Source organism: Cibotium barometz, chromosome 38 (assembly GCF_041138505.1).
Source record: "Cibotium barometz isolate CiBa-2024 chromosome 38, ASM4113850v1, whole genome shotgun sequence".
Lineage (NCBI taxonomy): Eukaryota > Viridiplantae > Streptophyta > Polypodiopsida > Cyatheales > Cibotiaceae > Cibotium > Cibotium barometz.
This window is the reverse complement of record NC_141083.1, coordinates 13775980-13801364: the sequence shown is the minus strand read 5'-3', so window position 1 is coordinate 13801364 and position 25385 is coordinate 13775980. Positions and strand designations below refer to the sequence as shown.

The 25385-nt window shown below is 44.5% G+C and overlaps 1 protein-coding gene across 1 annotated transcript in view; it reads right to left on the bottom strand.

Annotated features, from left to right (window-relative positions):
• LOC147616374 (hydroxyproline O-arabinosyltransferase RDN2-like) overlaps window positions 1–19512 on the bottom strand; it is a 41618-nt gene extending 22106 nt beyond the window's left edge. The window contains exons 1-6 of the mRNA XM_086777441.1: window positions 18895–19512; window positions 18089–18156; window positions 17773–17974; window positions 17567–17664; window positions 17322–17391; window positions 17162–17233 (exon numbers count right to left, since the gene is read on the bottom strand). Coding sequence (XP_086633567.1) covers window positions 17162–17233; window positions 17322–17391; window positions 17567–17664; window positions 17773–17974; window positions 18089–18156; window positions 18895–19314 — 930 coding nt within the window. The 5' untranslated portion in view covers window positions 19315–19512. The remainder of the gene's footprint in view (window positions 1–17161; window positions 17234–17321; window positions 17392–17566; window positions 17665–17772; window positions 17975–18088; window positions 18157–18894) is intronic.
• Window positions 19513–25385: the final 5873 nt, after the last annotated feature.

The following is a 25385-nucleotide window of genomic DNA, read 5'->3' as shown; positions in this document are numbered from 1 at the left end:
AGGCATTGGAGAGTGAGGTGGAGCAACCGTTATCCCAGCTACTACGGGCTAGATTTATCAGGCCTTCCTCCTCCCCACCATTCGCCACTCCCATCCTATTTGTCCAAAATAAGGATAAGACTGCACGCCTATGTGTGAATTACAAGGTGCTAAATAAGCTAACAGTTACGAAAAGATTCGCCATGCCCCCGATAGAGTTCATCCTAAAATGACTCAATGGTGCTAAATTTTTCTCTAAGATAGATCTTAAGAGTGGCTACCATGAGGTTCAGATCTTTGAGGCCAACATTCCAAAAACCACCTTCAGGACCGAGCAAGTCTATGAATTTGTAGTGATGCCTTTTGGACTCACCAATGCACCAACGACGTTCAACAAGATGATGTCTCGGGTTTATTGGAATCTCATTGGCAAATGCATCTTCATCTTTTGAGATGATATCCTTATCATAGTTGTCAAGTACAATACCGTACGATTCATACGATACGATACCGTACAGGAATATACGGTATGATATTAAAAAAATTTCTTATCGTACGAGAAAATACGGTGCTTTTAAGAAAAATACTTATAAACTTAGGTATTTCCAATTTCGATACATGGGGTATTTTAATGGGAAGAGAAGCATCATAGTATAGAGGAAGCTCAAACAACCATAGACAAGCAAAAACAAGACCATTACCTCCCAAAAAAAAATTTGGTAAAAAGCTTTTTTGAAAAAAAAAATTAAAATTCTTCCCAAAAAAATCCGTATGAGTCTGTATAGTATCATATCGTACGGTATTACGTACAATATGGTGTCATACGCCGTACGAAAACAACTATGATCCTTATCTTCTCATGGAATCCAAAGCAGCATGAGCAAGATGTGGAAAAAGTTTTATAAGTCTTGCACGACAATGAGTTGTTTATCAATGCAAGAAGAGTGAGTTTGGAGTACTGGAAATACATTACCTAGGATACATCATTAACTCATCAAGTATTAGCCTCAACCTTGAAAAGATATAGGCCATACTCAATTGGGATATTCCCAAGATAGCCCAAGAAATCTACTCGTTTGTGGGTCTTTATCAAGCCTGCAGTATGCATATGAACAGGTTTTCTAACCTTGCAGCACCTGTCACCGACTTGCTCAAGGGCATGAAGACTCGTCGCCATAAAGTGTCCGTTATGGGCAAGGCTTTAGAGGCATTCCAGAGATTGAAGAAAGTTGCCTCTCAATCGCCAATCTTAAAGTTGGCATCATGGGATGATCCTTTCATGGTGATTACCGATGCCAATAACATAGCCATTGGAGCTGTTCTTCAACAAGATGGTAGGCCATGGCTTATTATAGCCACAAGTTGAATATAGCCGAAAAGAACTATTCAGTATATGACAAAGAGCTTTTAAACATTGGAAACATGAGAGATTTCACAGTTAAGACAGATCATCGGGTACTTAAATGGTTGCAAACCATATCCAATGCCCAATGGAGTGACAGGCAATCCAGATGGAGTCAACTGTTCCAACAGTTTGGGGGAATGATTGAATGCGTCCCTGGTAAGAAATTAGAATAACCCCATTGTTGATGCTCTCAGTCGTAAAGGCACGATTCAAACATTGCAGGAGTCCACTGTGCTGGAAATTCAAGGAAAAGACTTGCAAAGTATGAAGGCATAGTATCCGGATTCAAAAGAATTCGGGACTCAGTATCAGTTGGCCCTCGGTTTAGAACCAAGCCACTATAGTATACAGGACGGCTGGTTGTTTTTCAAGAACCACCTACGTGTACTCAAAGAAAGAAAGAAAGAAAGAAAGAAAAAAAGTTACATTATGTAATGCTCCAAATTTAATCACATTGAACACTCCAATTCCATATTCTGTACATAGTAAGGTACACTTCCCTAGGTTCCTTTTGGATTCTCTACATAGTAAATTTTAGTTCTCTAGGTACCTTTTGGATTCTCTATATAGTAAATTTTAATTCTTTAAGTACCTCTTGGATTCTCCATAAAATTCACTAGTTCTAAAGATTTCCTCTCTATGACAAGAGTTAGGCTATATAGGAAACTCCATTCCCTATTTATGTCATAAAATTTATCATCCTCTAACTGAGAAGAAATCTCAAAAAAATCACCTGAGATTTTCTATGTAGGGGACCAGCAAAAGGTGGTTGATTCTGTTTGTTATAATGTTATCTCTTTCACATTTCCATGCACAATCTTTTCATTTGTCAGTAAATCTGAAATGGACTGGGTAGCAAGATTCCACAGCCAGACTGTTGGCTGCCATGTGAAGGAGCTACTATCAAGGACAAAGGGACATGCGCAAGGATAACTTTACCCACTTTATCTTTATCAAATTATACCTACACAACATTAGAGGATTGACTGTGGCAAGGAATTCCTATGGGATTGAAATCAACCTAAAACCAAGGTGGCATTGGGTACCTCTTATTGTGAGGTGGGATTTCTATCCGAAGGGACATGGTGCCTTGAGGGTATGCTAGCCCGCCCCGAATAGTTTGCCTCTATATGGGGAGGAGGTGCAAGGAGAGGCAAAGCACGGACCCATGGTAGGCACCTTAGGAACGCACTCACACACCGGGTAGGCACGTTAGGCCTTCCCGCGTGCGGGGGAGGTTCCGTGGGTGCCGAGTGTCCCGGGGGTTGCCCTCCCCGCCTTGACGGTGATCAGGCCGAATGTGGAGTCGGGACCGAGAACGGTGGAAAAACGGCGGACCGTGCCGTGTCGACGGGCCGGCGGATCATGGATGGAAGGCAACCCCCGGGGCACTCGGCACCCACGGAACCTCACCCGCACCCGGGAAGGCTTAACGTGCCTACCCGGTGCGTGAGTGCGTTCCTAAGGTGCCTACCATGGGTCCGTGCTTTGCCTCTCCTTGCACCTCCTCCCCATATAGAGGCAAACTATTCGGGACGGGCTAGCATACCCTCAAGGCACCATGTGACATGTCCCTTTGGATAGAAATCCCACCTCACACTTACAAAAGGTCTGATGGGCCTATGAGACAAAAGATGATTACAGTATTCATGGAATATCATCATCATGGAAAACTAAAACAAAACTAGAACTAAAACTGGAAACCTAGTAACTAAAGCTAAGTGCTAGGTAAATGCACAAAACAAAAAGGGGAGCATGCTACAAAGCATACAAGAATGATCATAATGCAATCTATCCCGAATCTATGGAGGGGAGGGGTCCATGGAGGAGATCATAGAGGTATCAACAATACACTGGAGAAGTTAGAGAGGTCATTTTATTGGCCCAAAATGTGACAGGATGTTTACCAACATGTCCAAGCATGCCATATATGTTAAAAGTGAAAGTTCCACATACGAAATAGGCAAGGTTACTTCAACCTTTGCCTATTCCAGAGGGATCTTTTCACAACATCAATATGGACTTCGTAGGCCCTCTTCCCGCATCATCTGGATCTAGAAACACATAGTGCATGACTATTGTGGACAAATTCAGTATGTTCTACATGCTCATTCCATGCAAGTAGACAACCAGCCGAGGACATACCTCACTTGTTCATTCAGTTTTGGTACCCCATTAGTGGTTTGCCATGGACAATCACATCGGACAAAGATCCAAAATTCACATCCAATTTTTGGAGAGCATTATTTGACAACTTTGGGGCTAAGTTGCAACTATCCAATGCATTAAGTTGGAATTGTCTAGTGCATTCCATCCACAGACAGATGGCCAAACAAAAATATATAATCAATTGGCCTTTGACTTCTCAAATCATACTACCATGACCAACAATCAAAATGGAAACAATATCTTCCATTGGTACAAGCAATCCTTAATGATACTCACTTATCGAGTATTGGCCGAACGCCATATGAGGCAACATTTGGTCGCCCCGGTTCTCTCCTCTTTTGACAGGACAGGTATCACCATCCCTAGAGGTGAGCAAGACGACAAAAACATTTTCGGAAATCATTGAGTTAGTTAAGGAGCACCTTGCCAAAGCTCAAGAAGCTTATACCTGGCAAGCCAACAAATCCATGAGAGATGGCGACTTTAAGGAAGGGCATTGGGTATATCGATGGATCATGAAGCAACGGCTGAAGCAAGTGGACAAGCGTTGTCCCAAGCTTTCATTCCGTAGTTTCGGCCCTTCATTCAAAAAGTTAAGTGATCTCTCTTTGAAGTTAAAGTTGCTGGAAAGTTGGACTATGTGCAATGTCTTTCATGTTTCTTGGTTGAAGCGATATATAGGTCCAGTATTGCAAGATGTATCAGAAGAGCAACAACCAGATATGATCGACGAGGTAGAAGTCATAGAGCCAGAACAACTTCTCCTCAGCATGGCTCTAGTCGAAAAATCTAACAGTTCTATACGAAGTTCAAGGACCGAGGAACCCATGCAGCAATATGGCTGGATGAGAAGTTCTTTTAGGAGTACCCCCAGTTATTGGCGGACTACTTGGAAGCCCTGAACCTGCCGCCAAGCTAAGCAGAAGGGAATGTCACGTGCACCCTACACTCGGGTACACAGTGACACATTGGCATCATCATCAGTGCAACATTTGTACAGAAGTCATACCTTTTTAGGAATATTTGTCATCAGCCGTGATCCCATTGTGAGCCCTCAATCTAGAGACAGTCAGGCACGAGCTACGTAGGTCAATCTCCGAGCCATACAGGTCATTCTGGAGTTAGTCCTCTTAACCCACTTGGAGAACCCCATCAGATAAGTTCATGTATCGATCAGCCTTAGCTTAGGTCTTGCATTTGGCCAGCCCATGGCTTCAGCAATATTTAGCAGCCTATTTAAGGGCTATTTACAGCCCTGGACAAAGTTTAGAGCCAGCCGACACCATAAAGAGCTTAGAGCATGTTATGCTCCAATCAGCCAGCATATGTAGCAACCCAGCATTTCAAGTTTGATTAAGCAGTCGGCTAGCAGCTATGGGCAAGAAAATGGAGCACAAGCATTGGCTGAAAGCTTCATGTGGGGTAGCAATATTATGCGTTAGCATTTTTTTTTTTTTCAGAAGGAGACTTCTATTAAGTATGAAAAAGACATACAACAATCACAGCTATAAGCCAGAAAAGAATAGAATCACCCCAATATGTAAGGTGATTTCAACCACTGAGGAGCATCCTGATGCCATGAAAGACCTGTGGGACTAGAGGAAAAGAAAATGCCATGGTCCCACTCCCGCATAAATATAATGTTCCACTCCCGCATAAATATAATGTTGCCTGCACAGAACGAGAGGACCCCTGAATACAAGCCCAAGTAGCCATAAGAGTATGGATGATATCACCCCATATAGAACTAATGCACTGAGACCCAAAAATCTGGACACCCTCAATATCCTCTGTGCATCTAGCTCTCCAGATCTGCCATGCTGTAATACTGGCAATAATCTCCCAATTGGTGTCAATCCTCTGTCTAGGGGGTGTATAATCAGAGTGAGGGACATCCTGCAATAAACCATGGTGGGCAATACCTCTACGAATGAAAATAGCAAAGTCTGTACCACTGCCCTCATAAAAGAGCTACGGACCAGATTGGGAGAGCCAAGCAACTACGCCCCAAGTCACATGCATGGCTCGGCCACTCAATTTGCCCATAAGTTGGGCTACATAACCCCAAATAAGTTGTGCAGTGCTGCATCCCCATAAACAATGTTGTACAGTCTCAGAATCTGTTGCACACCTAGAGCAGGAAGATGCTACACCGAAAACCGATCTCCACTAATTGGTGGGGAGACCACCATGTAAGAATAACCAAAAGAAATGAGAGATCTGGCTCCTTCTGTATGAGTGCCAATATCTGCGCTGTATCACTAGAGAAATATCATAGCTCTCCCAATGAGAGCCTGAGAGTAGGGATCCTATGCATCGTTGAGTGAGGAGAAGTTGTTAGCAGTCATCTCCTGTCTGTACACTATGTCAGGGCCTCTATTGTGGGGGTGCCCACCCAGTTTTGGTGTGTCCCCATTTTTTACTCACTTCCATGTATTTTTCCCATTTCTTTCTAGGTGTGGGAGGGTTGTCGGCTACCTCCATTTGTTGGTCGACTCATGATCTCTGACCCGACTTGATGTTCTGCCCTAGCCGACTGCAGCTCTACTGGCCGACTGCCCATTTGCTGGCCAACTTGGCTGGAACAGGTCGTGGGCTGTTGTCGGCCGTGTTAGTGCTGGCTGACCAACAGCCTGGGGCCATATAAAATGGCCCCTTGCCCCCCCACACTATTCATTGTACATTCCGGGCTTTTATTGGTGTATATAACAGAGTTACACTAGCTTCTCTCTCTCTTGCATCTGTGTATTGCTCTCTACAGCAGTTGTCTTCATTTCCGCTGTGCATTCTAACATGGTATTAGAGCCCCAGGTGGCTTGAAGCTTGGAGACAATGGGACATCAAGGGTTTGCTGATTTAGGTGCTGATTGGAGATTGTTTTGGGCTGTACGGGACTTGGAGATCGCCGATCGGGTAGAAGGCGGCCATCATCATTGGACAACCACCTTGCATTCTATTTGCAGCCTCTCCTTCTTTTTTCCCACCCACCCTCTCTTCACAAGACCTTGTGAACCCTTGAGATGGCAGATTTGCTTGAGATGGCTGAGAAGCACGTGAAGATCCCGACACTCCCCACGTTCCCGGTGGACCGCCAGTTGGACGGGAACAACTATGGCATATGGAAGGTAATGATGAAATCTGTTTTGGAGTCTTATGACTTGGCTGATTTCATTGTTGTTGGGGTTCCACGGCCGGAGTTCGAGGACAGGGAGTTACCCTCTATTCAGAAGGAACGGGAGGCACAAGCACAGTTATGGGATCGTGTCAATGCCAGAGTCCGTTCTTTCATCTTCCTCAATTGCACACCACAAGTGATCAATCATATAAAGCATATGACGCTGGCCAGAGGTATTTGGCAGCATTTGGCTTCTCTCTATAACAGGGTATCATCCATGAAGAGAATCTCCTTGAAAGTTCAGATGCGGGTCATGAATCCTGCAAAGTCGTCGACGATGCGGGAGCACATCAACAAGTTGCAGGCTCTTCAGCAGGAAGTTCTCCAGGCAAGGAAAGAGATATCATCAGAGGATATGGCCATAACGTTGCTGTCACATTTGCCCTCTCAGCACTCAACCTTCTACTCTTCGTTGATCACCAGTGGGGCAGGCTCAGCACCATCACATGGGAGGAGCTTGTGCCCATGGTCTTGGACCAGGAAGAGCGATTCACGAACCCTCCATAGGGCGGATGTTCTGAGGCCTTAACTGGCCAACGGTCGAAAGGCCGTAATAACAACAACAAGGGCAAAGGGAAGGCTTCAACGGAGAAGTCTTCTGAGAAGAAGCCCGACTCGGATCGAGAGAAACTAAAGGCCGAGAAGACCTGTAATGATTGTGGCGAGAAAGGCCACTATTGGAGGAAGTGTCCCAAGCGGACTAGGAAGAGTGCTAATTCTTCAGCTTCAACTGCAAAGACTCCAGCCTTTTTGCACTTGGAGATGTTGGACACGGATGCTTCATCTTCTTCGAGCGAGGAGACAATTGGCTTCACCGCAAAGGATACTCGGGAATGGATTCTTGATAGTGGTGCTTCCAGGCACATGACTCCTTCCCGTGACTTCTTTCAGGATCTGAAACGACAGTCAAATCGCATTTTCATTAGCGACAATTCCACCATATCGATACACAGTGAGGGCCAGATGGAGATCATTCCCGATGTGGCAGAGGAGGGAAGCATTCCTCTCATGGTCTTTACGAACCAGCACTTGGTTTTCATATGTTGTTAGTGCATGAGGTGTGCAAGACTAGCTTCCGAGTGGAGTTTGAGGAGCATTCTGTTGCTCTACAGGACCGCGAGACTGGCCAGGTTGTTTGGGAAGGTGGCATGGAGAATGGTATATACTGTCAGAATGCGCAGCGGAAGACTAACGCACGTAGGAGACGCATCACCATCGAGCTCCACGAACACCCCCAACGGGCACTGCAGCATCCCTCCACCGGGCTCCCATGTCCCAGTGAGCTGCCTCCCAAAACACCGGCCGAAGGAGATGATTATGACAAGGTGCCACTCTAGCCTATATATGGCTTTTCAACTTCCCATGCTTCCACTTATGGGATAATCCAAGGCACCTTCTAGCCATAGATCACACGCTCGAAGTCGCCAACCTTCCAACATATACAAGCTCTACGCACTCTCCTCTTTGACAAGTTCTCAGATTGGTGATTTGTGGCACTTTCGGTTTGGCCACTTGAATGTGGATGCTCTGCGGTGAGCTTTCCAAGACCAGATGGTGGTTGGCTTGCCAGATGTCGGCAACAGGCAAGGACGCTGTATTTCTTGCATTCGTGGTAAGCAACACACGGAATCTTTTCCGAAGCAAGCTTCCCGACGGGCTTCAAAACCTTTGGAGTTGGTACACACTGACTTGTGTGGACCTATGCAGACTGCATCCTTGGGAGGTTCTTTGTACTTTATGCTACTTGTTGATCACTGTTCCAGATTCACATGGGTTTATTTCCTTTCACAGAAGGACCAAGCTTTTGCTTGGTTCAAGGAGTGGCATGTGATGGTGGAGAAAGAGTCTAGCTTGCACGTGAAGACTCTTCGGGCTAACAAAGGAGGAGAATTTTCTTCCAATGCTTTCATGAGATTTTGTGCAGAACATGGCATCAAGTGGGAGCTAGCCAATACAGGTTCGTCGTCAGAGAATGGAGTAGTTGAACGTAAGAACAGGACTGTGGTGGAGATGGTGAGGACGATGCTGGAGCATCGTGATCTTCCTCGTCCGCTTTGGGGAGAGGTTGTGGCTATGGCTGTCTATATCCTCAACCGTTCTCCGACGACTTCAGTACCGAACATGAATCCCTTTGAGGCATATTTTGGCAGGAAACCTGATGTCTCTCATTTTCGTGTGTTTGGGAGCGATGCATACGTTCACATTCCGAAGAAGCAAAGGAGGAAGCTCGACTCAAAGTTCCAAAAGCTTGTCTTTGTGGGTTATAACTCTGTTTCCAAGGGATACAGGTTGTATGATCCATAGAGGAACGAGGTTGTTGTCAGCAGGGATGTGGTCTTTGTCGAGCATGTTTCCACTGTTGATGAGCCGCCACTTCTTGGAGACCCAGAAGATTCTGATGATGATTCCCAGTCGATCGTTCCAACTGGACAACCTCAGTCAGTTGAGGAGGTTGAGCCCGCAACTGGAGATGAGCCCCCACAGCAGCTGGAGATGAGCCCATGTTCTGTTCGAGTACCCAAGTGGTTGGTGGACACCCTTCGGGAGTTCGGTGTCATGGAGCTTCCCTCCGAATGGACCACAGAGGACGGACCTCGAAGATCACATAGAGTTCGTGATAAAAGTCATTCAACGGAGCTTCCCTCCGAATGGACCACAGAGGACGGACCTCGAAGATCACACAGAGTTCGTGATAAAAGTCATTCAACGGAGCTTTTACAGGTAAACTCTGCTTTGATGTCTCGTATCATGCAGGACAAAGAGCCCACTTCCGTCAAGGAAGCCCTTGCACAGGATACTTGGAGGAAAGCCATGCAAGTGGAACTGGATGCCATTGAGAAGAATAACACTTGGGAGTTGGTACCAAGGCCATCAAAACGATCTATCATTGGTGTCAAGTGGGTCTTTAAGACCAAGTATACATCAGATGGGTTGGTGGACAAACACAAAGCCAGACTTGTGGCTAAGGGTTCTGCTCAACGGCCTGGCATCGACTATGAGGATACCTTTGCACCGACAGCGAGGATGACCCCGATTCGGACTGTTCTTGCCCTTGCTTCTTCTCAGCGGTGGCCTGTATATTAGATGGATGTTAAATCTGTGTTCCTTAATGGTGACTTGCAGGAGGAGGTGTATGTTGAGCAGCCTCCACACTTTGAGGTTCCAGGATCGAAGGGGATGGTTTACAAGTTGCGGAAGGCCTTGTATGGTCTTAAGCAAGCTCCTAGGGCTTGGAATCATAAGATTGATTCCTTCTTTCTACGGACTGGATTTCAAAGATCGGTTGCAAATCCCAACCTATATCTCTTTTGGGAACGCGGCATGGTCACATTGATCGTCCTTTATGTGGATGACCTCATTCTCACCGGCAATCATATGGAGCACATTGCAGTGACGAAGGCTGCCTTGTCAAAGAAGTTTGAGATGACCGATTTAGGCTTTTACTCCACTTCTTCTTGGGATTGGAGATCTGGCAGACCTAGAGGGGATTCTTTGTCTATCAGCAGCGGTATGTTCATGAGTTGCTTGAGGCCTTTGGGATGGAAAACTACAAGCCTATCACGTCGCTGATGGACCCGAACCCAAAGCTTACAGCGAATGATCCTTGTGAGCCACTTGATGCCTGAAAGCTGGCTGGTTCATTGATCTGGTTGCTGAACACCAGATTGGACTTGAGCTTTTCTGTAGGGCTGTTGAGCTCATTCATGCAGACACCGTTGAAGTCTCATTGGGACGCAAGATTGCGGATCTTGCGATATCTGCAGGGTACGAAGGATCTTGGAATCTTCTACACCACTGGAGGTGACACGAAGGAACGAGTATAACTCCAAGGATGGAATGACTCACATTGGGAAGGGGATCCAGACACGAGGAGATCCACATCCAACTACAGTTTTTCCCTCGGCTCAGTGGAGCAGCAAGAGGCAGCCGACTATTGCCTTGTCACATCAACAGAGACAAAGTACCAGGCTGCTTGCGAGGTTGTGTGGCTGCGGAGGTTGGTTGGCGAGACTGGGTTTCCACATAAGGAGCCCAAGGTCATCCAGTGCGATAACCACAGCTGTATCGCTATTGCTCGGAGCCTAGTCTTCCATGCCCGGACCAAGCACATAGAGATACAATATCACTTTGTTCGTGAGAGGATCTTGGCTAGTGACATCTTGCTTCTTTATTGTTCGACGGAGGACAGTGCGGCGGACCTCTTCACGAAGTCTCTACCTTAGGCTATGCTCTGGCGGCACTCCAGCTCACTGGGGTTGGTTCCACATCCAGGAGCTGAGAGGGGGTGTTAGCAGTCATCTCCTATCTGTACACTATGTCAGGGCCTCTATTGTGGGTGTGCCTGCCCAATTTTGGTGTGTCCCCATTTTTTTCTCGCTTCCATGTATTTTTCCCATTTCTTTCTAGGTGTGGAAGGGCTGTTGGCTACTTCCATTTGTTGGCTGTCTGATGGTCTCTAACCCGACTTGATGTTCTACCCTAGCCAATTGCAACTATACTAGCCGACTGCCCATTTGCTGGCCGACTTGGCTGGAACAGGTCATGGGCTGCTGTCGGCTGTGTTAGTGCTGGCCGACCAGCAGCCTGGGGCCATATAAAATGGCCCCTTGCCCCCCCACACTATTCATTGTACATTCCGGGATTTTATTGGTGTATATAGCAGAGTTACACTAGCTTCTCTCTCTCTTGCATCTGTGTATTGCTCTCTACAGCAATTGTCTTCATTTCCGCTGTGCATTCTCACAGAAGCCTGGCATTCCGGATGGTGAAACCAAAAAAAGGAAGGCTTTTCAAAGGATCGAAGGCATCAATCCACTCCTACTCTCTTGGATCCCACTGAAGATATCTGATAGGACTGCCAACATATAACCACAAACACCAAGAGCCATGAGTCACTATCTGAGCAGAAGGGTCAATGAACCAATGCTTCCCCGAACGACCAACAATCCTCACTGGACTAAGCCTAGTATCTGGGATGATCTCCTCCATACTACATCTCCTTAATCTCCCTCCAGGCATGATAGAGTAAATGATGCAATCTGTAGCCTGCTGGCCAGGGAGAGCAATGACCTGCAAAGGTATGCCGATCCTCCAAAAGACTCCCAGCCAACTTGGATGATAGTCTCCATGAAAGGTCCCAGAGAGCCACTCATGCAGAATAGCTACATCAATCTGATCAATACAAATGCGAGAGCCCCTAAGATGCTGAATGGATGCAGCTCTCCGATCCTCCGGAAGACTCTTAAAGGTCTTCCAAGCAAGAACTGTGCATGCACATGTCTCCCATCCTGACCACTACATATAACGAGATGCACCAAGTGGCCAACCGGCCTCATCCCTAATGAGCTCATTTCACATAATAGGTTGTCGGTTAGCATCATCCAAAGACCTAGGAAGCCTTTGTCGCAAAAAAGATCTCATGCTTCTCCATGCTCTGACAATGGCTGCAATAAGACGGGAAGATGGTGCACTGATATCAACCTCTGTGAACAAAAATCGTGTGTTGGGCATCCAGTCTCTGTACATCTGGAAATATGAGACAAGAAAAATTCCTTCCAAGGCTTAGTGCTTGGTAGGAAACCTCTGACCGACCACAAGTTTGCAGAGCAATGCCCTGCACTAAACATCCGCATCGATAATATTCAAGCCCCCCTCTCGTTTGGGCTAAATAACTATGAGCCAAGCTACCCTGTGACGAGTGTCTGAGGTGCCATCCAAACCCGACCAGAGAAAATTACGGATCTATCTCCGCAATTGACCAATGCACGCACGAGAGAAGCACCAACAAGAGGCAATAAACCAAGCTGAGGCAAGCAATATCTGATTAGCTACCAAAGCTTTGGAAGCTAATCTCATGGAGCTCCAATGAAAGAGCTTCTTCTAGATACTCATAAGTACGAGGGCAAACTACTGTGCAGGAGAAATATCAATCCCAACCTGGCATCCCAAATATTTAGTAGTGCATCCTCTACTGATCCAAGTAAAACCAAGCTCTGCACCCCAAGCAACTCTTGGTGAATCACTAACCAAAAAACCAACAGATTTGTGCCAATTAATGAGTGCCCCTGCTACCAAACAGAACTCCTCTAGTGCTACCCGAAAGGAACATAAGCATATATGTGAAGCCTTCAAGAACATGGCTGTGTCATCAGCTAATTCCGAGTCAACCAATTCCTCTTTACTACGAAGAGGCAACCTCAATCCAGAAATACCAACAGTGGAGCAGAGAAAGATGCTCATGGCCTCTGCAACTATGGTATATAATAATGGGGCTAAAGGGCAACCCTACCGTATTGAGCGAGAAATCTGAAACCGCTCTCCTCTAGCACCGCAAGCGAGCATACTACTGTGGGGATCACGATACATGCATGAAACTCCCTTGATCCATCTCTGAGAGAAGCCCATATGGCTAAGAGTATCCTCAAGGAAGTCCCAATCCACTCTATCATAGGCCTTCTCAAAATCCAAGAGCAGAATGACTAAGGGCTGATTGCTTGCTTTAGCCCATTCAACGGCCTCCCAAAACGAGAAAATGTTATCATAGATGCTCCTTCCGTGTAAGAATCATTCTGAGTATCATGAATAACATCTTGCAAAATTGGCTACAATCTGATGCTCACTGCGTTAGCAAGAATCTTATATGCAATCCCAAGTAAGGTGACAAGTCTCCACGAGTCCGCTGGCCAATCAATGTCTTATCCCCACTCTTAGGAATAAGATAAATAAGCCCCTCATTGAGAGAAGAAGGCATAGAACCTGTATCCCACATCTCCTGGAGAGCCGATGTGATCTCAGTCCCAATCTCATCCCAAAAAGTAATGAAAAAAACAAGGGAGAGGCCATCCTCCCCTGGACACTTTACCATGAGGTAAGGCATGAAGAGCATAACTGAACTCCTGCATAGAAAAAGGGGCATCCAAAGCGGCACACATCTCCTCAGTGATCAAATGTGGCAATGCATTCCAAACCTTCCTCTGTGCCCTGTGTCTCAAACCAGAATGCGGCTCAGCACTACGAAGCTGGCGATAGAAATCAATGGCAATCTGTAACCATAAGAGGATCTGAGTGAAGAGTGCCATGTGAATCCTGCAACTGCCTGACACTATCTCTGGCAAGAGATGGGCCGGGAGTAGCAAAGAAATGTTTGTTGCATTTGCCACCCATCTGTGTCCAAAAAGGATTCCTGGGCATGGAAACGGTACTCCGTACGCTACTCAAGAGAGTGATGAAGTTCTGCCCTAACAATACATAAAGAATCTGCAACCCATTGAGCATGAGGATGTTTCTCGTGCTCTTTCTGTAAGGCAGCCAATCTACGTCTAATAAGCTTTTCTAAATCCAAGGCCTCTTGCCTCTTAGACAGGACACATGTGTGATAAAAGTCACTAATATCACAGAGAGCAAAGGCCAAGCTTTGAGAGGCCTGTGAGAAATCATGAGATCTCCAAATATCAAGCATACGACGTGATAGCTCTGCATCTGAAAACAAATGATGAAGGATGTGTACATGGGGTGCTGATCCATGCAATTCGGTTCTCTAATACATAAGCCACTGGGCAATGATCCAATTTAGAGATGCCTGTACCAATAAAAGTATGCCCCCCTCTATCAAGCACCCAATCATCCACACAAAATCCGTCCAACTGTGCATAAATACATCCTGCATCCCTTCTCCTGTTAGACCATGAATAAAGAAGAGTGCATGGTCTCCTCAAAATGTCATCCTCGCCAACAATCCCTGCCATGAATGGAGAGTATAAACCTCTCCCAAGACGCGTGGTTTGGACCTCAATGTCAAATGTCGTGCTGAAGAGAGGTGAGCTCGTCTTGAGAAAAATTGATGATTCTCCCAGCCAGTGGGGGTGACGAAAGATTGGCTGCGGCAAAAGAAGCCATAAAGCCAATCGAGAAAATGTGGACGGCCGACTTGAATCCAAATAAAAATGCTACTGAAATAAAAAGGGAAACGGGGGAGGACAAGGAGGGCGCAGCAAGGCGGAAGCAGAATGCGGGAGCAACAAAGGCGAGTGCAGAAGCAGGGGGGCAGAGGCGGGAGCAGATGGGGGGGTGGCAATGCGGGGGTAGATGGGGCAAGCAGAGGCAACAAAGGGGCAGCAAAGAGGCAGGCGGGGGTAGGCGGGGGGCAGCAGTGGGGCAAGCAAGGGCAGCAAAGGTAAAGCGGGAGAGGTTGGGGCAGAGGCGAAAGGGGTAGTCGGAGCAGAAAGGACAGAGAACAGGCAGATGGGGCAGAGGCGGAAGCAGCTGTGGCAGAGGCGGAAGGAGCAGGCGGGAAAAAAAAGGACAGAGGCAGGGGCATGAATCAGCAACGCTAGCTCACTCTCCCCTCCTTCTTGTGCGTTAGCATTTAATGCTAATGTTAGCATTTTATTGTCCATATAAACAGGCCGACAGGGATAAAACTGGTCGACCATAATCTTATATTCATATATAAGCAGTCGCTTAGTATTCAGCCAAAATTATTCATCAAGCAGAATTCCAAGCATCAAGTTAGCATACAGTTTTCCTTCCTCTCCAAGCAATCATTGAAGATTCTCTTCAGCATTCAGCCAGCATATGTGCAATCCTACAGTTGTCCCAAACTTGCATAAGTGGCCTAGAAGAATCTTCTACAATGCCCTTGGATTAATTATTGACGGACTACTTGGAGACCATGCAACTACCACCAAGCTAAGGAGGAGGGAATGTCACATGCACTATGCACTAAGGTGCAATGTGACACACTGGGTCATCAATAATGCTATACTTATACAAAAATTTAGTACCTTTTTTAGGAATATTTGTCATACGCCATGACCCCATTGTGAGCCCCAATCTGCGACATGTCAGGCACGAGCTACATGAGTCACTCTCCCAACCTTAAATGTCACGGTCAGCCCCTTAACCCACTTGGATAACAAGCATTTAGGTCATTTAAGGTTAGGGCATGAGAAGTCAGTCCTTTACGAGCATACACAAAGTAGATAAACATCATACAGAGGTATTAAGGTTCTAGACCAAGCCTTGGAAGGGCCAGCCTATGAACCTTGGGCTTGTGGGCACCATAGGCGACACCTCATAGGCATACAAGGCCTTTAGGCTCCTATCGGGCAGCCTATCTAATGTAACCAGTCGAGCAATGTAACAGCAGTCAACCAGCAGCCAAGACTCACACAAGACATCAGCACCAGCATTTAATGCTTATTTATTCAGGTCGTGGGCATTTGAAGCAGGCCAACAGCAGTTGCAGCCACTGACCAGCAGCCTAAGAGGGTATATATGCAGCCCCTAGAACATTGCATAGCCTATCTCATAAATCATTCTTTCAACCCTAGAAACAGTGCAGATATGTGTGCCTAAAGACCTTGGTCTTTTGCATGCATAATTATTAGCCAAGCACCTAGTGCTTCAGTCCATAGGCAGCCCCGAAGTTTACTTCAGCAGTCATCCTTCAGTAGTGCATCTCCCTCAGCAAATTTGGGTGTGCATAAGGTTATCCAAAGTGGCTTCAAAGTTAGCTTTAACCCGCTTGATGGTTCAGCAGACATCCGGTCTACAACATCCTTGCATTTGGCAGTCTCCATCGGTTGATTCTCAATAAGCTCTTTGCATTGTAACAGTTCTCCAAAGTACTAAAGCAAATACTCCTTGCGGGAGGGGTGGGTATATTGGGACCCAATCGGGTGTCGTCTATGCTCTCTCTCTCTCTTCAACTCTACCTTCTGTGTATAAAAGATTAAAGTGGATTGCTTCATGCTCACTACATAAGGTATAAAGGTGGTCTTGCTGTGCGTTACACGAGCTAGCCAGTTGCATGTTACAAATTTGGGGATTAAGCTTCAATTTTGCATAACCTTTCACTCCTACATAAATGAACGTGGTGAAAGCATGTACAAAACTATGATCGCTATGCTTCGATGCCACCATTTGAGCACTAATACCCTTGGGAGAGCACTTGCAAGAACAATAAATAATAGTATCCCGGCATCTCTATCAATTTAACTCCTTTCAAGGTACTTTGCAATCATCGCATGACTAGTCTGATGACAAAAGCCGGATAGTATTCTGCGAACTACACAGCTTGATAGCAATGTCAAAGAAAGAATTTGGGTTTACTTTGAAGATCCAAAAGCAAGGTGTTGGTAGCCGAGCTGGCACCCACCAAACAGGGTCAGCTTTTCTATTGGAGTTACAGAGTCGTTTGCAGACGCACCCAACATTCCACCACAGTAACTTTGCCAAGTATGACACCCAAATTTAATCTCTCCACTTTGTTAGAATGGACCAAGCTACTTGTCATTTAGACAGAATCTTGTAACTATTGAGCTGTTCACCCTCGTTAATTATATTTTGCACCCCACACAAAAGAAAAATAAAACTTTTTTATAAAATAAACAAGATTGTTTGTTCAGAAAATTGGATTATGCCATACTTACATTCAAGTCATAATCACATCCATACGTGTAGTGAATGATAAACTTCTCCCCAATTTCGAGATCCCAAGGCGGCTGGAAGGAATGACAAAAATTAAATGACACCACCTACCTAACAATTTAACCAAGGCATGTTCATATGGCATGGATGCACATAAAAAACCTGCAGCATAAAGTCTTTCCGTAAAATATGTTGCACTCCATGAAGGGCAGAAGCAAGCGCATAGCCATACCTGCATGCAGCAAGGATAGAATAACCACAATTTAGCCTTCTTTTCCACATTCAATTTCATTCACATTTACCTCACTCCCAGAATGTATTTCTAGATTATCTCAATTCTTATTGTATTTTTTAATATCTTCAAATGATTTACATATTGTCTTATATTGTTTAAAGGTATGTCTTACATTTCAAGGACCCAGCCAAAGGCTTTGTCAGCCTCTTTATCATTTTTCATTTCCAACGAGACATTGACCCATGTAGGGGCAATCTTCTCAAGGAATGTCTGTATACATCCAACCAAGTGAGCAACATGATGATTACACTCAGCTACACCTTTGCTTTAGATGAAAAGAGGCACACCAAAATGATAAAACAAGATCATGAAGTTGACCTTCTTGATCATCACAGGAGAGTTGCCAATAGGATCGATGTTGGTAATAGGGCCCTTCTCCTCTGGAAAATATTTGCGGAGAACCTTTTCATGTTCCTTGGGTGTAATGTAGAAGAAAGGAAACGCTGCAGGTAGATCTTCAGTGGCCAGGTTCGGCAACGGTTTCACAATAACATGATCAGGCTCTGCCATTAGAATATAGCTGCCAAAAACCAGAAGGAAGAAAAACTTGCTTGATAAATAGGTGAAGCATAAACACTTCTAAAATCCCTTCAAAAAAGTGAAGTAGACCCATGTCTTCCTGGAAAGTACTTACTCCTCTTCAATGTGAGCTTTTGAGAGCCACTGCACAAATGCCCAGGGTCTATTGAGAACTACATATCCCTGAAAGTTAGACACTTGGCAAGTGAGAATAAAAATATGTATTATTATCACATGCACACACATAGGTGGATAGATAAATTAATGGTAAACTCATGTTAATTATATAGCTCAACGAGGAGGAGGGTGCAGTCTTAATTGCTTAGGACTTTATCACAAAGCTTCAAATCATCAGCTTTTATCACCAACGACATGGTTTAAGGCATCCATGCCCATGCCATTATCCCAATGTATATTCAAGAGAATGATAACAACTTGCATCTGTAAATATAAACCAACTCCTGAGCTGAAGAGCAGAGTTAGCCATTGTTTAACAACTCATAATTATGATTAGAGGAAAGAAATCACCTGAAAAGAAAAGCCCTTTAGGTATAACATAATACGGCATAAACCTTCTTTCCATGATACAGAAACGAGGAGATGAAGAACAAATGTCACTATTTGTCCATGATTACGCACATACACACACACGTGTCTACTTGCATAAGATAGATGTATGTATGTATGTATGTATAGATGTGTGTGTGAACTGTAAAGAAACAAAGCTACCACCAAATGAAACCCATTTTGGCGCATTAAGCTGTGCCGAAAACCCCAAGATAAAAGCACACACACAAACCCCCCACAGAAAAAAAAAACAATAAATAAATAAATACAGGACGGTGACTGCCCATTTCGTAGATAGCACAAATTTGAGATTTTTTATTTTTTATTTTTATTTTGGGAAAATGGGATACTCACACGATCGAGGCCTTCAGGGAGAGGGTCAACAACGAACGTGGGGATTTCGTCCATGAGGCTGTCCGGCTTTCCAGAGTGGAGGACACGTGTGAAACCTCCCATCTCGGACCCCGGAAGGTCCTTGAAGCGCTTGAACCAGTAGTACATGATGCGGCATTGCCAGCGGTTGTAGGATGCGTCCGTGGCAGTGAGCGCCGTGTGAAACAGACGCTTGCCCTTGCGCTGGGCGCGCAGATGGGCGGGCATGCGGATGACAGGGTCGAAATGGGCGCCGCTCATCATCTGGTGGGCGTCCAAATCTCCCTCTGCAGTTTGGGATCTGCTGCTGCTGAGGTGCGAGACTGTGCTGATCGTGGTGTACGTCAGAATGAAGGCCAGAAATGAGATGAAACACAGGAAAAATGAACTTGAAAAATTCATGGTGATGGGCGATATACGAGACCCAATTGCAATTAACACAGTCAGGCCGCCGCTCTGCTTCTAAGCTTCACTAAAGCTTCTTCGATCCAACTGAAGGGAGGTGGAGAAGGTGGAGCAGGCAAGCAGTAGAGACAATGCCTCTCGTGTGTTTGTTGTTGCTGGTGTGAAGCGGACTTCAAATTCGCTTTTTTGCTTTCGTGTTGCTGGTGTGTGAAGTAGACTTTTTATTCTTGCTTTTTTTTGCTTGACTTTTCTCACAACTTATATCATTCAATAAATGCCTGAATCTTTAAACTCATTCATTCTGCTGACCTTCTCTTTAGATTATGAGCACTAAATGCCATCATATTATTCGGTTGCATGGCCCTACCAAGGACATAGACGAAGCAAAAAGCTTCTAGCCTCAAAAGCCCAAACAAGCAGCAAAAGCGTGGAGGCAATGAGATTTGAACTCACTCCCTGGACATGGAAGTTGTTCACCCGTAGGCCACTAGTAAGCTGGTGGCGGGACGAACTGGTGGCCTAAGTGCGAGGAAATGGCAAGATGTCCTGACATGTAGCTAGGATTTGAGGCGACCGATTTGGGGGGAGGAGATATGTGTAGTTCCCCCACGTGTGAATAGCCTAATGGGAGATTGAGAGCAAGGCTGAAATTTGAAGTCCTACCCTACCTTTGGTTCGAAGGCAATAAACTAGCTTGCCCTTAAAAAATTAACTAAATATGTATGTTTATGTGTAAAATTTAGAAATAGTGGCCTTCTTTTACAACCCTATTTTTTAAGAGGCCTTAGAAGGTTTCAAGAGCTTTGATGCCCTCTAAAGGCTTCAATTTTCAGCATTGATTGAGGGTGTAGTACTCAAGTTATTCCTACAAATGGACCAAAGTTTTACTTTTCAACCGTCTTAATGGGGAGGTAGTTCTCCAATGGAAAGGCCCCATGGCATCCAAGTGGAAAGTTCTAAACCTTGCCTAAAGGTGTGCAACATTATGTCTCATTTGTGTGAGGGGTTGGTATCCCAAAAAATGCGAATAGATTAGATTACACAAACTTCTAAGTTAGTGTGTGTAATCTAATCCACAATCTCCACATCTCTTCTCCATCCTTCAAAATGAAGAGCTATAAGGAAGGTTAAACATGCATGGATGCCCATCTAATGTCATGGATGTCTTATCAAATTAAAGAGCTAAGGGGAGTATTCCAACCCATCCTGTGGGTGGAATATGAATGGACAATCACATAATCACATGTCCATACCCTCTTTAACCTCCCATTATAATGGACACTTGCATAGTTGAAATATGAATGGACAATGACATAATGACCTATCCACCCCCTCTTTAACCTCCCATGGGAAGTACAACTATGGGTGGAATATGAAGACAATCACAATCACATAATAACCTATCCACCCCCTCTTTAACCTCCCATTATAATGGGCACTTGCATAATTATACCCAGTGTAAGATGTTCCACAAGCATCCCATAAACCGTCTCCATTTCAGAGTCTATGAGGAGATGTGATTCTTGACAAGAAGGTCCCATCCCCTTTGACATCGTTGTTATTTTCATGATATTGGACCTCCTAGCTTACTTGTTTACATCCACCAAATGAACTCAAGTGCTTGTGATAGCCCAAATGCCTTAAACAAAGCAAGGCAACAATTGTATTTGTGATAGCCCAAATGCCTTGAACAAGCAAGACAATTGAAAAGCACTCGTATTTATGAGCATCGGATACTGGAGACATGTAAGCATCAGAGATGGTGAATTTTGCTTTTGTAAAAAATGCAAAATCTCTCAAGTGAAGGAGGATTCTAATCAACTCTATTAATCAATTCTTTCATTTTTGCCTTTGTCTTTTGTGCTTAATCTCTAATATGTGGGTCCCAATGTCAAAATTCATCAAATTTGAATAATAGGTGAAGAATATGCCATTAAAAAAAATCAATTGCCAAGGTTTAGGAGTTTGGTTTTTTCTACCGATAAATATATTACAATCTACCATTTATGGTGGTTAGGACATGTGGCACACATGCAGCTCTCTCTCTCTCTCTCTCTCTCTCTCTCTCTCTCTCTCTCTCTCTCTCTCTAATGAAGGGAGCATTGAATTTGTAAAACACAAGACTCTTCTATGAGGAAGAGGAGGCATGCTAGGTTTTAAAGGTGGTGGCCAAGATTTTTGCATGTTGTGGGATTCCATCACACACATTTACACACTCTTTTTGTATCATACGTGCATCGCCATGATCTGAAAAGGATGCCATTACAAAGATATTTGAGTCTCAATCTCTATGTTTGGACCATGAGGAGAGGGTGAGGATGGGATGGAAGGGGAGGGGTGATAAGGGGACACAAGCATGAGTAGAGAGAAATGAGGGAGGGCAGTGAGGGGAGGGGAGGTGGTGGAGATCCATAGTAGGGGGCAATAGATTGCCAAAAACCTAAATAAGCTTATAGCCTTAAATTTAATAAATGATGAATATCTTACTATTGAAATAGCCTCTACTCCCCATGAAGGGTTTCTATCCTAATAGCTCTTTGAGGAGTGATTTTTATTACACCAAAGGGGCCTAGGCCTCCATACTTAAATTTCCTTTTGTTGTTTTTAATGTTATATATGAGTAACCCTTACCAGCATATTTTAGCTTCTTCTTTTCGTTACGCACTCCATACATCGGGACTTTATCCCCAACTTTGATGTCCTTGTTTTTCAGGTGGCGATCAAACCATTTCTTCCTTCTATCCTTCTCTACAAGGGCATTGTACACCGCCAATTGTCTTTCTTCGTCTAACCGCTGAAGGATATACAAATGCTCTACTAATGGATTACCATCCCAACCCTCTTAAGTAACAACACGAAGACTAGGAATGACATATTTCCACGGCATGACTGCTTCTTGGCCATATACCATCTTGAATGGTGTGCAATTAATAGCCACTTTGTACGCAGTACGATAGGCCCATAAAGCTGACGTAAGCTTTGGATCCCAATCTGTGTGATGAGCCTCAACTGTCTTTGTCAGAATAGAGATTAAAATCTTGTTGGTACTCTCCGCTTGGCCATTCGCTTGCAGATAAAGGAGTAGATTTATAATGGGATATCATGAAATTTGTTGTGAGCTCCTTAATCACTTCATTTATAAAATGCGTACCATTGTCGCTCACAAGTTCAAAAGAACAACTGAAGCATGTGATTATATTTTCAAAGAGGAACTTGGTTGTTGTCCTCGCATCTGCCTTATGTGTCGCTTTCGCTTCAGCCCATTTGGTCACACAGTCAGTGGCCACAATAATATAGCGAGATTGTGTGTTACGGGCCGCTGGGCTAATTGGACCTACAAAGTCTAAACCCCACTTTTCAAATGGTTGTTTTACTTTAATTGGATGTAGGGCCATCTGATCTTTCCGCTGGGGTTTCTTGTAGCGTTGGCATTCATCACAACCCTTCACAAAAAGTGATGCATCTTGGAACATAGTGGGCCACCGATACCCTGATTGCAATATCTTTCGCGTAGTTAAGTCTCCTCTGAAAAGTGACCACTGGCTATGCCCATATGTACCTCTTGCAAAATATATAGATACTCATCCTCTCGGGCACAACGCCTAAGAACATCATCCTTTCCTCTTTTATGAAGAGCCCCGGCCATTAGGCAATAGGGTTCACATTCCTTGATTAGCTTTCGAGCTAGATCTTTACGAAGCTCTTTGGGTGGAAAACCATTAACCAAGAAGTTAACAATCTTCTCACTCCATTCAGGCATTGTCTCCACCATAAACAAGGAAGTCTCAGGTAAGTCATCATCAACTCCCGTAGGAGCTTCACCATTAGGTATGCAAGACAAATGATCAGCCATGACATGGTTTTTGCCAGGTCTCACAACAACAGTGAAATCAAACTCAAGAAGAATCAACAACCATCATGTGATTCTTCTTGTGGGGCATGGTTTGTTCACCAGATACAACAATGCTTGATGATCCACATAGAAAACAAACTTGGTGGCAAGAAGGTCCAAAAAATAAACTCGATGAGAAGCTTGTACAATGGTCGAGCTATCTCAGTGAAGAATAAAATAAACATTCTGTAATAACCAACATGGCCCATAAAGCGCTGGACTCCCTTATAGTTGGTGGGTGGGGGCAATTCCAGAATGACCTTGATTTTACTTTCGTCGGTGGAACTCCCATTTTTAAACACTATATGCCCTAGAATAACTCCATGTTTAACCCAGAATTGGCATTTAAAAGGATTCAATGAGATGCGATATAATCTACACCTTTCAAATACTTTTCGTAAACACATCAAGTGCTCGTCCCAAGAGGAATGAACACAAAGATCATCTAAGAAGGCTTCACAAAAGTCCCTTAGATATTCCTTAAAGGCTGTGTTTATCAATCGTTGGAATGTTGCAGGTGCATTGGTTAAGCCAAAGGCCATGACGCGAAAGGCAAACACTCCAAACTCCGTTATAAAAGCTGTTTTAGCTTGGTCCTCTACTGCAATTGTGATCTGATTATAACCAGAGTACCCATCTCAAAAGCTATAAGCCTCCTTGCCTGCAACTCTTTCAAGCACATGTTTCGAATACGGCAAGGGGTAATGATCTCTTCTGGTGGCTGCATTAACCTTTTTGAGATCAACGCACACTCTGAGTTTCCCATTCTTCTTTGGTACAATGACTATCGGAGAAACCCATTCTGAGTGCTCAATAGGGTATATGAATCCACATTTTATAAGCTTTTCAATTTCCTCTTGTATAATCTTTGCATACTTAGGATTCATTGGGTAGGGACGTTGCTGGACTGGTTTAGCAGTGCTAATCATTGGAATTGTGTGTTGCACCATAGAGGGTGGAACACCCTTCATATCATGGTATGTCCAAGCAAATATGTCCTTGAATTCTTTAAGAAGCATCTTAAGTGTAGCTTCTTCCGTCTTGGTGAGGTCTTGAGCAATAAAAACTAGTTTAGACTCCTCACCTGGATATGTTAGTTCTATCTCCTTAACTACCGCCGGGCCATCGTAGACACACCGCTACTCCCATTGGTAGGCGTTCGTTGGGCTTTTGTGTAGACGACTTTACGTTCCCCCATGGTAAAAGATTTGAAATGTTCGGGTGCGGGGTGTTTGTCTACCGGTTCTTGTTGTGCCATGCTTTTTTCTTTAAATTCCGCTTCCTTTTGTTGCTGAGCTAACTCTCGGTTTTGACACCTTCTCGCAGTACGACTTAGTTTCGGCTTCTCTTCGATTTCTAATTGGGCGATGTCATGAGGTTGCGGACTACACCACATGACGCTTTGGAGATATTCTCCCCAATTATCCATATGCTCCTACATAACTAAGCCATTCTGCAATGGATCTCTCTTTGTTTATTCTAGCTCTCGTACATTAGCTTGATAGCGTTGTTGCTTATGTCTCGTCTTCTTCTTACCTAGTTTCTGATTTTTGTTTATATCAGATTCAGACTCACTTGATCGATCTTCACTTGTGTCCCCCTCACTCTCTCGGATGAACTGCAAGAGATTACTGTCCTAGGCCTTGAGCACGTGGCTTCCACACTTGGGTGAATATTCAATTCATACCCCCTACCAGGCTCAGAGTTAGTTTCTTCTTGAGATTCAGACTCGGAGTCGCATTGGTCAGAGTATTCGCTACTTTCAGTGTCAAGGGAGTTTGCCACTTTCTCAAAAGTCAAGTGCATAACACCTATCATGTTTACTGGCACTAATGGTGGCATATCTTACCCCTCAGGTGTTACCCAACTTGTGCCTCTATTTCCTCATGTGTCTATGGTTGCCGCTAGGTGTACCCAATCTACGTTATCTGACTCAGTCATGCCCGATAGGACATCCATATAAGGAGAATCTTCCCCATCATCGGTCTCTTTTTTGCATGTATAGCAATACTTTAATGGGACTGAGTGAATAGTGGTATCCGATCGATTATCAATGATAACCTTGCTTCCTAAAGGATGCGCACGACCATTCTCAAGATCAACTCGAATGATAGAGTCCTGGAATTATAAGTAGACATACCAGCCATCACCATTTGTGCTTCCCTCATGAAAGGAC